Here is a 13003-nt window from a genome sequence, read left to right as displayed (position 1 = left end):
AGTAGCTTTCAACTTCTTTACCCAGCAAAGAAACACTTTCATCTATTCATTTTTTTTTTTTAGAATAATTATTTGGAAAGGCTTCTGGTCTAAAAATTTATCATCTCCTTCATTAATCGAACTTTATTATTTTTTTTGTTAGTAATTTTCATTCTACTCTATTCATTTTCCGCGAAATCTTATGTGTTTTCTCAAAAATTTACTTTCGTATTTCAAAGTATCGATAGTGAGGGATAGTTTTCATTTTTAGAATAATTTTCTATGTGTTTTGTTATTGTTTTTCAATTATGTGTTTTCTGAAAAATTAACCTTCTTATTTCAAAGCCTCGATATTGTGGGGTAGTTTTTGTTTCCAGTTGTCGTTCAAATAATTATAAATCTTCATTAAAAATATAATCCTCATGAATATTTTCAAAATGAAACACTGAAAGTGAATTTTTGAAAATGAGAAGTTTTTTGGTAAATATGCTGCAGGTGTTTTGACACATTAGATTGGTGCCAAGAACAAATTAATTAACGGGCCATTGGAATAAAATGTAGTAAAAACATTTTTTCTGTGATTATATTTTATTTTATTTTATTTTATATTTATATTTATATTTATATTTTAATATAACGTTGATAGCATTCACGCTCAGCCACTATTCAGATAATTTAATTCCCCAATGGATTATCAGGATTTCAGATTCAGAAAAATAGAAAGTATCAAGTAGGAGGGCGAGATTGTCAAGTGATTTAAAGAGACTATTGTAAGTAGAGAGACAAAAGCAAAAAATAAACGAATATATAAATAGAATAAACGAAGTAAAATACTAGTAAAATTATGTGTAATAATTATTAAGTTATTATTATATAAAGATGAAATGTTAATGAATGGATAAATTAAATAATAATAAAGCAAATAAATGAAGTCAAAAATAGCTTTCTAATACAGTGGACTCTGTTCCCGAAAGAGTTGAGCAATTTTTACAAAGATTAAAATGAAACACGTTAGCTACAGGGAGCATCCATCTTTCTCATATGGATAATGAGAAAGATGGATATTGATACGAGTCCTGGTGTCGCTGGTTAATTCGTTTGGAAGGGGGATTAGTGGCGTGACTCTGTAAGCTCAACCAGAATCTACCCAGCTCTGCATGGGTATCTCAAGAAATCTGGGGAAGGTAAACAATAAGGGTTTGGAAGGCACGGTATTGTTGGTCCCAGACCCACCATTGGACTTCCTAGCTGAAGAGTCATGAAACGAAGATAAGCACCGCTGATAGGGAGTTTAAGGTCCAGTGTCGTTGAAACGCCATTGTGCTTAACCCTTATATGACCTAACCATTGTATGACTTAACCCTTGGTAAGTCATATACCTCTTCTTTCAAGCTTTAATCCAAGGCTTTTGCATCATGGTTAGCTTGGGTTCTGTGAAACATAGAGTGGAGTCAAATTTTCAGGTAAAATCTGTCATGAAACTGGTGCTCCAAACACTCAGCCACTTTTGGAATTTAAATGCAATAGTTGTGGGCATCAAGTCATGGCTAATTGTAGAAAAAGCCAAGACAGATAGTCCAATCGAGTGAGAAGCAAATCTGGCATTATATCTTCCCTTATTTAGGATTGTATAAAAATGATGTTGGTTCATTTGTTAATAGATATGTCTATCTATTATCCGTCCATGCGTCATTGCTTGGGCAGTAGAATCAAGGTAGATATCATGTTTATAGAACCTATAGTTTTCGAAGTATTTGGCCTCCCAAAGAAACTCAAATACTATCTTGAAATCACAAACAATGCCAGTCTGCTGATAAACTGAAATGCACGTTTCGTCAGAGCAATTGCAGAGCTTTAAAAAAATCATTTTTTCCTTTCTCTTCCCATATCTTTCTTTTGCGCTCTATCTCTCCCCTCTCGTTCTCTCTTTCTCTATCTCACTTTCTATCCCTCTCTCTCTCAATCTATTGGGATATAATATGCGCGTGTGAGAAATTGAATGATGGTTTCTTACCCTCTAAGGCTGTTTATCCCATCTAACGTTTTAAATTTGTGGAGCTCTGATTGTGTCTGACTATAGTGAGACCTAACAAATAGTAGCCCAATCAAAAAACAATATAATATGAAGAAAGCTTGCAAGCGCATTTCCGACGATTTTGAATTAAATAGTTCCTTTCTTCATTTAAGTTTGAATAAAATTTTTATTCATTTATGTCATGTTTTTAGTGTCTCCGTTCTTAGTTTTATCATGTCAAAAAAAGTAAAAATAAATAATTATCGAAGTAACATGTTTTAGGGATTCCAGCTAAACTCCACTCACCAAACCATTGACCGACTCTATTCCCAAACTGTGGAAGCGCTTAGAGCTAAAGAACTCTCAGATCCTGACCTACCTTTCCTTGACGAAGCCAGAAGCGTTCTTTTAGATGCAGGTAACGCTAAAAAGGTGAGCAAGATTCTCTTATTGGTACCATATTTACAGACGTCTATATTTTTAATTTTCTGCTCTAAGAGTGTCTGTGAATAATTGATCTGGGGTCATGGGGGTTTAAACATAAATTTGGCGGTCTATTGACCCCCCAGGTATATCAAGAAAGAAAAAGAAAACAAGAGACTATTTTAAGTTTTCAAATAAAAAAAAAAAGAAAAGGGTCGTAATCTCTGATTACCAAAAATTGTATCAGTGAAAAAAATTGAGCAGATTTCAACGATCTGGATTTTATTTTTTTACTTTTAGTTCTGATTTTTTGTTCTCACTATAATTCTTAAAATATGTGAATTGAGGTATTTTCCGCCTCAATTTTCTTCGGTTAGGGGGGGGGGGGTCTTACGCACGTTTCGTAGAAGGAAGCGACAGCCCTTCCCCTCTTCCCGGTAAATAATCATGATTCTTCATTATAAGGAGCCACAAATTTTCGGGTCTTGTTTTCCTAGAAAACCCCTGAACGAGGGAGGGGAGGGATTGAATTCTGATTTTCGCTAAACATTGTACAAAAATTTTAATCCGTATCTAATTGTAGATACTTAGTGTAAAAGCGCACTATTGAAGTTTTAGATACCCCCCTTTCGCTTTTCATGGAATCCTTTATGGTACCTCATCCCTAAACCTCAGTGCCACTAGCTTAACTCCTTAAAAGACAGAACTGATCACAGAAAACCAAAAATTTTGAATGAGCTTCGTAAGGATTAGTCAATAATAATTACTGAAACAGTTGCTAAATTACTAAGATATTCCTTAATTACACATCAAGCACGTTTTTAAGTAATATAAACTCTTGTACGTAGATGGTGCATGACTTCGCGGATCCGTTTTTTGAAAAAAAAAAATCGTTAAAAATAAAAAAAAGTACCAAAATTACCAAAGAATAAAAGAATTACCAAACGTCAAAGAATTAGTAAAATATTGTTATGTTTTCACAACTTTATGGTAGATTATTTTTGCACGTTACATTTTGTCCCAGGTTCTACAACATGCCAAAAACTCACCAACAAGGTATGCCATTCTTATACGTAGATGGTGAATGACTTCAAGGATCCGTTTATTTGAAAAAAATCGTTAAAGAATCAAAAAAGTACCAAAGAATCAAAATTACCTAAGAATAAAAAAATTACCAAACGTTAAAGAATCAATAAAATGTTGTTATCCCTTCACAACTTTACGGTAGATTTTTTTGCACTTTATATTTTGTCGCAGGTTCTATGACATGCCAAAAACTCCCCTACAAGGTATGCCACTCTTATACATAGATGGTGCATGGCTTGAAGGATTTGTTGAAAAAATCGTAAAAGAATCAAAAAATCACCAAAGAATCAAAAATTATTGAAGAATGAAAAAATTACCAAACATCCAAGAATCAATATAATATTGGTATAACTTCACAACTTTACGGTAGATCTTTTTTTTGCAAGTTATATTTTGTCCCAAGTTCTACGGCCTGCCAAAAAACTCATCAACAAGGTATGCCACTTTTATACGTAGTTGGTGCATGACTTCACGAAGTACCAAAGAATAAAAAATTATCAAAGAATCAAAAAAATTACAAAATGGTTAGAAATCATATAATATTGTTATTCCTTCACAACTGTACGGTAGATTTTTTTTTTCTCTCCCACTGAGAATTGTATTATATCAGATTAATGACGCTTCTTGACTACTAAGGTCCCTGCGTCGGCCCTGCAGTGCATTGCTGCAGCATGATTTGATCTCTGGGTCCCGTATTACCAAGCTAAGGTCATTTCCACTGCGCCACCACAGGACTCTCCCACTGAGATCTTATTGGCCGCCAAAAAGTTAAAAATGGCAAGTTACCTGGTGCTGATGGCATCGCTGCTGAAATGATAAAAGTTTCATTAAGCATAAGTACGACAGTTTGACTCTCCCTTTTCAGAATTGTCTGGGAAATGGGAAGAGTTCCCAAAGATTGGAGCAAAGGCATTATAGTAAGACTATTGAATAAAAGAAGATACCAAGTCCTGTGAAAACTAGAGAGGGATCGCCCTTTCATCTGTAGCTGCTTAGCTGTTCAGTCTGATGCTACTAAGTAGAATCATCAATCAGGTCGACCAAAATCTCTGCAAGGAACAAAGTGGCTTTAGACCTAGGAGAGTGTGCACTGACCTTATCTTCATTATGCGAATGTTGATTGAAGAGAGCAATGAACGGAGGAGGAAATTGCTGATCTTTTTCATAGACTTAGAAAAATATGATTATGTCCGTGCATGAAGAAACAGAATGCTGTGTGCGTACCGATACTGGTGACACAAGATGGTTCGAAATTGCTTCGGGGGTTAAGTAGGGATGCGTGCTGTCTCCCCTCCTGTTTATCATGGTTATCGACTTCGTCCTCCTAAATGCTAACGGCAAAGGAGTAAGACTTAGCAACTCAAATCAACAGTCAGATGTAGAATTTGCTGACGACCTAACCCTCCTACATGAAGACAAGGCTAGCCTGTAAGAATTCTTTAACCGTGTAACAGACCGAGCCGAAAAAAGTGGGAATACACGCTAACGTAAAGAAGACGAAATGCATGGCTGTTTGGAGCAATCAACCTCTCGAGATCCTCCATAAGGGCGAAAAAGTCGAGCAAGTATTATGCTTCCAATACGTTGGTAGTGTAGGTGAAGAGAGAGGCAATATAGCTAAAGAGGTCCAGACTGGAATTGGGATGGTATTGACTGCCTTGAATCGGAAATCTTCAAAATTCTCATTAAGGCTCAAAATGAGACTCTTCAACAGCAACGGGATGAGCATGCTGCTTTACTCATGTGAAACCTGGAAACTCGACCAAACTCTAGAGAAACGTCTGCTAGCTTTTGAGAATTACTCTCTCCGACGACTGTTACACCTCCGCTGGTACCACCGAGTCACGAACGAACAAAAACGAACCCGAACTATACAACCCTCCGTCACAGAAGTAACCAAGTATAACGCTGGTGCTTTCTTGGTCATGTACTGCGCATGCCGGGCAGTAGACTACTGAAGATGACGTTCCAACGGAATCAATGAGGCTCACGACGCAGAGGCAGGCTGCTGAATGCTCTACGCCGGACGTACGGAAAAGACTGAGCGAAAATAAGCACTGCTATTGTGGCAGATTGGGTGGATGTATTAGCCGCTGCCCAGCTTTGAGAAGAATGGCGGAGTATTACAGTATTTTTTTTTCTTCTGCTATAGCACCGAAAATTACTGTGTAGCACACTAATCTGGGCAATTACATCACTTTAAGAAATGACCGTAGTGGCAACCCTGCTTGAGACTACATTTGCAATATGAGCGCCCTAAAACATTACATAGTATGTATCCTACACGTTTTGTAAATGGTTTAATATTTGCATCACTGTGCATTGAAGAGTTGGCAAATTTTTTGATTACAGCTTTAATGCAAATATTACAATATAGTATGTAAAACAAGTACTTAAAATAATTCACAGGTGGTGCTTGGATCCGTCTAATGCTGTGTTTTTAGGTCTTTGGAGTGATGAGTTACAAAACTGAAGGTGTAATTGTACCTTAAGCGTTCTAAGGTACAACAAGGATGTATAATGTTGCTTTTATCTAGAGTAGGGGGAGCTTCCAACCTCTCAAAAACCTTCTAAAGGCTAGAGTTCCTTTTCTTACTTTTTTTTTTTTTTTTTTTTTTTTTTTTTTAATGGGGTGAAGAGCAAAGCAAATGCAAAAGCGTATAGAAACTGTTTTTTTTTTTTTTGTCAGATCAGGTTGTAAGAAAAAAAAACAATTCATTTTACTGCTTCGATTTCATAAATAGTTTTTGATTTTCATCCAGATTGGTAAGAAACGGTTCCTATAGTCTAATTGCAAATACGAGGTTGAAATTGTAACTTCAGTGTCTTCAAACAATGTACATTTAACGTACTGCCTCTTATATGCTACTAATTGTAGCCATATACGTTCCACTAATGTTTTCGGAATGGAACAACTGTAATTAAAAATCTCGCAGTTTGTGTTTGATTTCTAACCGAGTTGGCGTTTGAAGAATTTAAAAGCCTACGCGCAAGCGTGGACTTATAATAACAATAATAATAATAATAATTTATTTATGCCCTCTTCACATACAAAAGATGTACACAGAGGAGTATGAAAAGAAAACTGAAAAATTTAAGAATTACACTTCTAAGGAAAATAAATAGATCATAGTTATTTTTTGTTTTTTTTTTTGTTTTGCATATAACTCAAAAAACCACTCATAAAACATGACCCATAAATAATACATAACTCATAAAACAGCATCCATAAACATAGCGCATAAATATCTATTTTATTACAGAAATGACGACAAAACTATTTTTCCATTAAATGAAACAATTAAGGGGAAAATTTATTCTATTTATTCGATCGTCTGAGAAATCGGTCGAATTGTTGATCTATTTTAACAGTAATATCAAATATTCCGAATTTTTCTATAATATACCTATCTTTGAACCGTAGTAGAATTCCAAGAAAATATTTACAAAACCGGAAAAAGTAAACGCGAATACGCTCGTAAAAAGCTAGGAGTTAATGGTTATTACCATTAACTAAGTAAACCCTCGGTAATAACCGTTAAGCATGATTCTGAAGTCATGATACTAGAGTAGTTAGGTAACGACAAGTGGTCAGGTTAAGTAAACCCTCGGTAATAATCGTTAAGCATGGTTCTGAAGTGTAGCGTCAACTATGATACTGGAGTAGTTAAATAACGACAAGTTGTCAAGTTTGGTTAACCCTCAGTAATAATCGTTAAGTATGGTTCTGAAGTGTAGCGTAACCTATGATACTGAAGAAGTTAAATAACGACAAGTCCTCAAGTTTATTAAACCGTCGGTAATAATCGTTAAGCAAGGTTCTGAAGTGTAGCGTCAACTATGATACTGGAGTAGTTAAATAACGACAAGTTGTCAAGTTTGGTAAACCCTCAGTAATAATCGTTAAGCATTGCTCTGAAGTGTAGCGTCACCTATGATACTGAAGAAGTTAAATAACGACAAGTCCTCAAGTTTAGTAAACCCTCGGTAAAAATCGTTAAGCATGGTTCTGAAGTGTAGCTTCAACTGTGATACTGGAGTAGTTAAATAACTACAAGTTTTCAAGTTTGGTAAACCCTCAGTAATAATCGTTAAGCATGGCTCTGAAGTGTAGCGTAGCCTATGATATTGAAGAAGTTAAATAACGACAAGTCCTCAAGTTTAGTAAACCCTCGGTAATAATCGTTAAGCATGGTTCTGAAGTGTAGCGTTAACTGTGATACTGGAGTAGTTAAATAACTACAAGTTTTCAAGTTTGGTAAACCCTCAGTAATAATCGTTAAGCATGGCTCTGAAGTGTAGCGTAACCTATGATATTGAAGAAGTTAAATAACGACAAGTCCTCAAGTTTAGTAAACCCTCGGTAATAATCGTTAAGCATGGTTCTGAAGTGTAGCTTCAACTGTGATACTGGAGTAGTTAAATAACTACAAGTTTTCAAGTTTGGTAAACCCTCAGTAATAATCGTTAAGCATTGCTCTGAAGTGTAGCGTCACCTATGATACTGAAGAAGTTAAATAACGGCAAGTCCTCAAGTTTAGTAAACCCTCGGTAATAATCGTTAAGCATGGTTCTGAAGTGTAGCGTTAACTGTGATACTGGAGTAGTTAAATAACTACAAGTTTTCAAGTTTGGTAAACCCTCAGTAATAATCGTTAAGCATTGCTCTGAAGTGTAGCGTCACCTATGATACTGAAGAAGTTAAATAACGACAAGTCCTCAAGTTTAGTAAACCCTCGGTAATAATCGTTAAGCATGGTTCTGAAGTGTAGCTTCAACTGTGATACTGGAGTAGTTAAATAACTACAAGTTTTCAAGTTTGGTAAACCCTCAGTAATAATCGTTAAGCATTGCTCTGAAGTGTAGCGTCACCTACGATACTGAAGAAGTTAAATAACGACAAGTCCTCAAGTTTAGTAAACCCTCGGTAATAATCGTTAAGCATGGTTCTGAAGTGTAGCTTCAACTGTGATACTGGAGTAGTTAAATAACTACAAGTTTTCAAGTTTGGTAAACCCTCAGTAATAATCGTTAAGCATTGCTCTGAAGTGTAGCGTCACCTATGATACTGAAGAAGTTAAATAACTACAAGTTTTCAAGTTTGGTAAACCCTCGGTAAAAATCGTTAAGCATGGTTCTGAAGTGTAGCTTCAACTGTGATACTGGAGTAGTTAAATAACGACAAGTCCTCAAGTTTGGTAAACCCTCAGTAATAATCGTTAAGCATGGTTCTGAAGTGTAGCGTTAACTGTGATACTGGAGTAGTTAAATAACTACAAGTTTTCAAGTTTGGTAAACCCTCAGTAATAATCGTTAAGCATTGCTCTGAAGTGTAGCGTCACCTTTGATACTGAAGAAGTTAAATAACGACAAGTCCTCAAGTTTAGTAAACCCTCGGTAAAAATCGTTAAGCATGGTTCTGAAGTGTAGCTTCAACTGTGATACTGGAGTAGTTAAATAACTACAAGTTTTCAAGTTTGGTAAACCCTCAGTAATAATCGTTAAGCATTGCTCTGAAGTGTAGCGTCACCTATGATACTGAAGAAGTTAAATAACGACAAGTCCTCAAGTTTAGTAAACCCTCGGTAATAATCGTTAAGCATGGTTCTGAAGTGTAGCGTTAACTGTGATACTGCAGAAGTTAAATAACGACAAGTCCTCAAGTTTGGTAAACCCTCAGTAATAATCGTTAAGCATGGTTCTGAAGTGTAGCGTTAACTGTGATACTGAAGAAGTTAAATAACGACAAGTCCTCAAGTTTGGTAAACCCTCAGTAATAATCGTTAAGCATGGTTCTGAAGTGTAGCGTTAACTGTGATACTGGAGTAGTTAAATAACTACAAGTTTTCAAGTTTGGTAAACCCTCGGTAATAATCGTTAAGCATGGCTCTGAAGTGTAGCGTTAACTGTGATACTGAAGAAGTTAAATAACGACAAGTCCTCAAGTTCGGTAAACCCTCAGTAATAATCGTTAAGCATGGTTCTGAAGTGTAGCGTTAACTGTGATACTGGAGTAGTTAAATAACTACAAGTTTTCAAGTTTAGTAAACCCTCGGTAATAATCGTTAAGCATGGTTCTGAAGTGTAGCGTTAACTGTGATACTGAAGAAGTTAAATAACGACAAGCCCTCAAGTTTGGTAAACCCTCAGTAATAATCGTTAAGCATGGTTCTGAAGTGTAGCGTTAACTGTGATACTGGAGTAGTTAAATAACTACAAGTTTTCAAGTTTGGTAAACCCTCAGTAATAATCGTTAAGCATTGCTCTGAAGTGTAGCGTCACCTATGATACTGAAGAAGTTAAATAACGACAAGTCCTCAAGTTTAGTAAACCCTCGGTAATAATCGTTAAGCATGGTTCTGAAGTGTAGCGTTAACTGTGATACTGAAGAAGTTAAATAACGACAAGTCCTCAAGTTTGGTAAACCCTCAGTAATAATCGTTAAGCATGGTTCTGAAGTGTAGCGTTAACTGTGATACTGGAGTAGTTAAATAACTACAAGTTTTCAAGTTTAGTAAACCCTCAGTAATAATCGTTAAGCATGGTTCTGAAGTGTAGCGTTAACTGTGATACTGAAGAAGTTAAATAACGACAAGTCCTCAAGTTTAGTAAACCCTCAGTAATAATCGTTAAGCATGGTTCTGAAGTGTAGCGTTAACTGTGATACTGAAGAAGTTAAATAACTACAAGTCTTCAAGTTTGGTAAACCCTCGGTAAAAATCGTTAAGCATGGTTCTGAAGTGTAGCGTCAACTGTGATACTGGAGTAGTTAAATAACTACAAGTTTTCAAGTTTGGTAAACCCTCAGTAATAATCGTTAAGCATTGCTCTGAAGTGTAGCGTCACCTATGATACTGAAGAAGTTAAATAACGACAAGTCCTCAAGTTTAGTAAACCCTCGGTAATAATCGTTAAGCATGGTTCTGAAGTGTAGCGTCAACTGTGATACTGAAGAAGTTAAATAACGACAAGTCCTCAAGTTTGGTAAACCCTCAGTAATAATCGTTAAGCATGGTTCTGAAGTGTAGCGTTAACTGTGATACTGAAGAAGTTAAATAACGACAAGTCCTCAAGTTTGGTAAACCCTCAGCAATAATCGTTAAGCATGGTTCTGAAGTGTAGCGTTAACTGTGATACTGGAGTAGTTAAATAACTACAAGTTTTCAAGTTTGGTAAACCCTCGGTAATAATCGTTAAGCATGGCTCTGAAGTGTAGCGTTAACTGTGATACTGAAGAAGTTAAATAACGACAAGTCCTCAAGTTTGGTAAACCCTCAGTAATAATCGTTAAGCATGGTTCTGAAGTGTAGCGTTAACTGTGATACTGGAGTAGTTAAATAACTACAAGTTTTCAAGTTTAGTAAACCCTCGGTAATAATCGTTAAGCATGGTTCTGAAGTGTAGCGTAAACTGTGATACTGAAGAAGTTAAATAACGACAAGCCCTCAAGTTTGGTAAACCCTCAGTAATAATCGTTAAGCATGGTTCTAAAGTGTAGCGTTAACTGTGATACTGGAGTAGTTAAATAACTACAAGTTTTCAAGTTTGGTAAACCCTCAGTAATAATCGTTAAGCATTGCTCTGAAGTGTAGCGTCACCTATGATACTGAAGAAGTTAAATAACGACAAGTCCTCAAGTTTAGTAAACCCTCGGTAATAATCGTTAAGCATGGTTCTGAAGTGTAGCGTTAACTGTGATACTGAAGAAGTTAAATAACGACAAGTCCTCAAGTTTGGTAAACCCTCAGTAATAATCGTTAAGCATGGTTCTGAAGTGTAGCGTTAACTGTGATACTGGAGTAGTTAAATAACTACAAGTTTTCAAGTTTAGTAAACCCTCAGTAATAATCGTTAAGCATGGTTCTGAAGTGTAGCATCAACTGTGATACTGAAGAAGTTAAATAACGACAAGTCCTCAAGTTTGGTAAACCCTCAGTAATAATCGTTAAGCATGGTTCTGAAGTGTAGCGTTAACTGTGATACTGAAGAAGTTAAATAACGACAAGTCCTCAAGTTTGGTAAACCCTCGGTAATAATCGTTAAGCCTGATTCTGAAGTGTAGCATCAACTGTGATACTGAAGAAGTTAAATAACGACAAGTCCTCAAGTTTAGTAAACCCTCGGTAAAAATCGTTAAGCATGGTTCTGAAGTGTAGCTTCAACTGTGATACTGGAGTAGTTAAATAACTACAAGTTTTCAAGTTTGGTAAACCCTCAGTAATAATCGTTAAGCATTGCTCTGAAGTGTAGCGTCACCTATGATACTGAAGAAGTTAAATAACGACAAGTCCTCAATTTTAGTAACCCTCGGTAATAATCGTGAAGCATGGTTCTGAAGTGTAGCGTCACCTAGAATACTGGAGTAGTTAAATAACGACAAGTCGCCAAGTTTAGTAAACCCTCGGTAATAATCGTTAAGCATGGTTCTGAAGTATAGCGTCACCTCTGATACTGGAGTAGTTAAATAACGACAAGTTGTCAAGTTTAGTAAACCCTTGGTAATAATCGTTAAGCATGGTTCTGAAGTGTAGCGTCACCTATGATACTATATATATATATATATATATATATATATATGTATATATATATATATATATATATATATATATATATATATATATATATATATGTATATATATATATATATATATATATATATATATATATATATATATATATATATATATATATATATATATATATATTTCTTCTCTTCTAGCTTTTGAAGCAGCTTTATGACATGAGCCAAAAAGGTGAATATTCATCATTGAAGGATCCTTTTGCCAGCTGTAGTAGTCAACTTCACAATTATGCTACCTCTCAAATACAGGTGATTTTCTATTTGCTCTCTCTTTTTAAATAACGTATTATCTGGATATTAACTATCAGCGTATTAACGTTAGTAGCGAATAGATTGCATACAAAAAGTATATCTTTAATAGTGGAAATCACCGACACTGTAACTACGGATAATCTGCACAATCTCGGGTCTTATACCAGTCTTTGCGGGCATTTGGAGTAAGCAATACAAGGTAACATATAAATGGTAACATATAGTGTTATGCATATTTAGCAAAGGTAACATATTTATACAAGTAACATTAGCAATATTTGGGAGCAACTAGGGTTGAAGAGGTTATATTTTGGTTCTTGCTTTAAGCTTTTAGATTGTATAACTGTTTTTTCAATTCTTTCTACCGAAGAATTGTGACTAGTTCTATTTACCCACCCCTTGCAAAAAAAAATTAGATGTAATAAGTGAGTTAAAATTTATTTACGAGTAGACGAAGCATTTATAAGTAAAGTGCAAATATGATTGATAGCTAAAGGAAACTAAGAAAGATCGAAAAGATTCTACATGTAGCACTTCTGACATGTAAAGCGTTATTCCATGATTCATTATTTTTTTTACGCTATTTTTATTCTATTATTTTACGCTATTTTATTCTGTCAAAACACCGGAAGCTTCTGGTGATTTAAAAGATAGTATTTCGAGTTTTA

General features: G+C 35.3%; 1 protein-coding gene across 1 annotated transcript in view; it reads left to right on the top strand.

The window, feature by feature from the left end:
* Window positions 1–13003, top strand: part of LOC136035061 (F-actin-uncapping protein LRRC16A-like) — a gene marked incomplete in the record, with an annotated part of 202446 nt that overhangs the window by 104068 nt on the left and 85375 nt on the right. The window contains 2 exon segments of the mRNA XM_065716658.1: window positions 2276–2425; window positions 12222–12332. Coding sequence (XP_065572730.1) covers window positions 2276–2425; window positions 12222–12332 — 261 coding nt within the window.

The sequence above is a fragment of the Artemia franciscana genome, chromosome 13, assembly GCF_032884065.1.
Source record: "Artemia franciscana chromosome 13, ASM3288406v1, whole genome shotgun sequence".
Lineage (NCBI taxonomy): Eukaryota > Metazoa > Arthropoda > Branchiopoda > Anostraca > Artemiidae > Artemia > Artemia franciscana.
The sequence above is the reverse complement of the archived record's forward strand: the minus strand, read 5'-3'. Positions and strand labels throughout refer to the sequence as shown.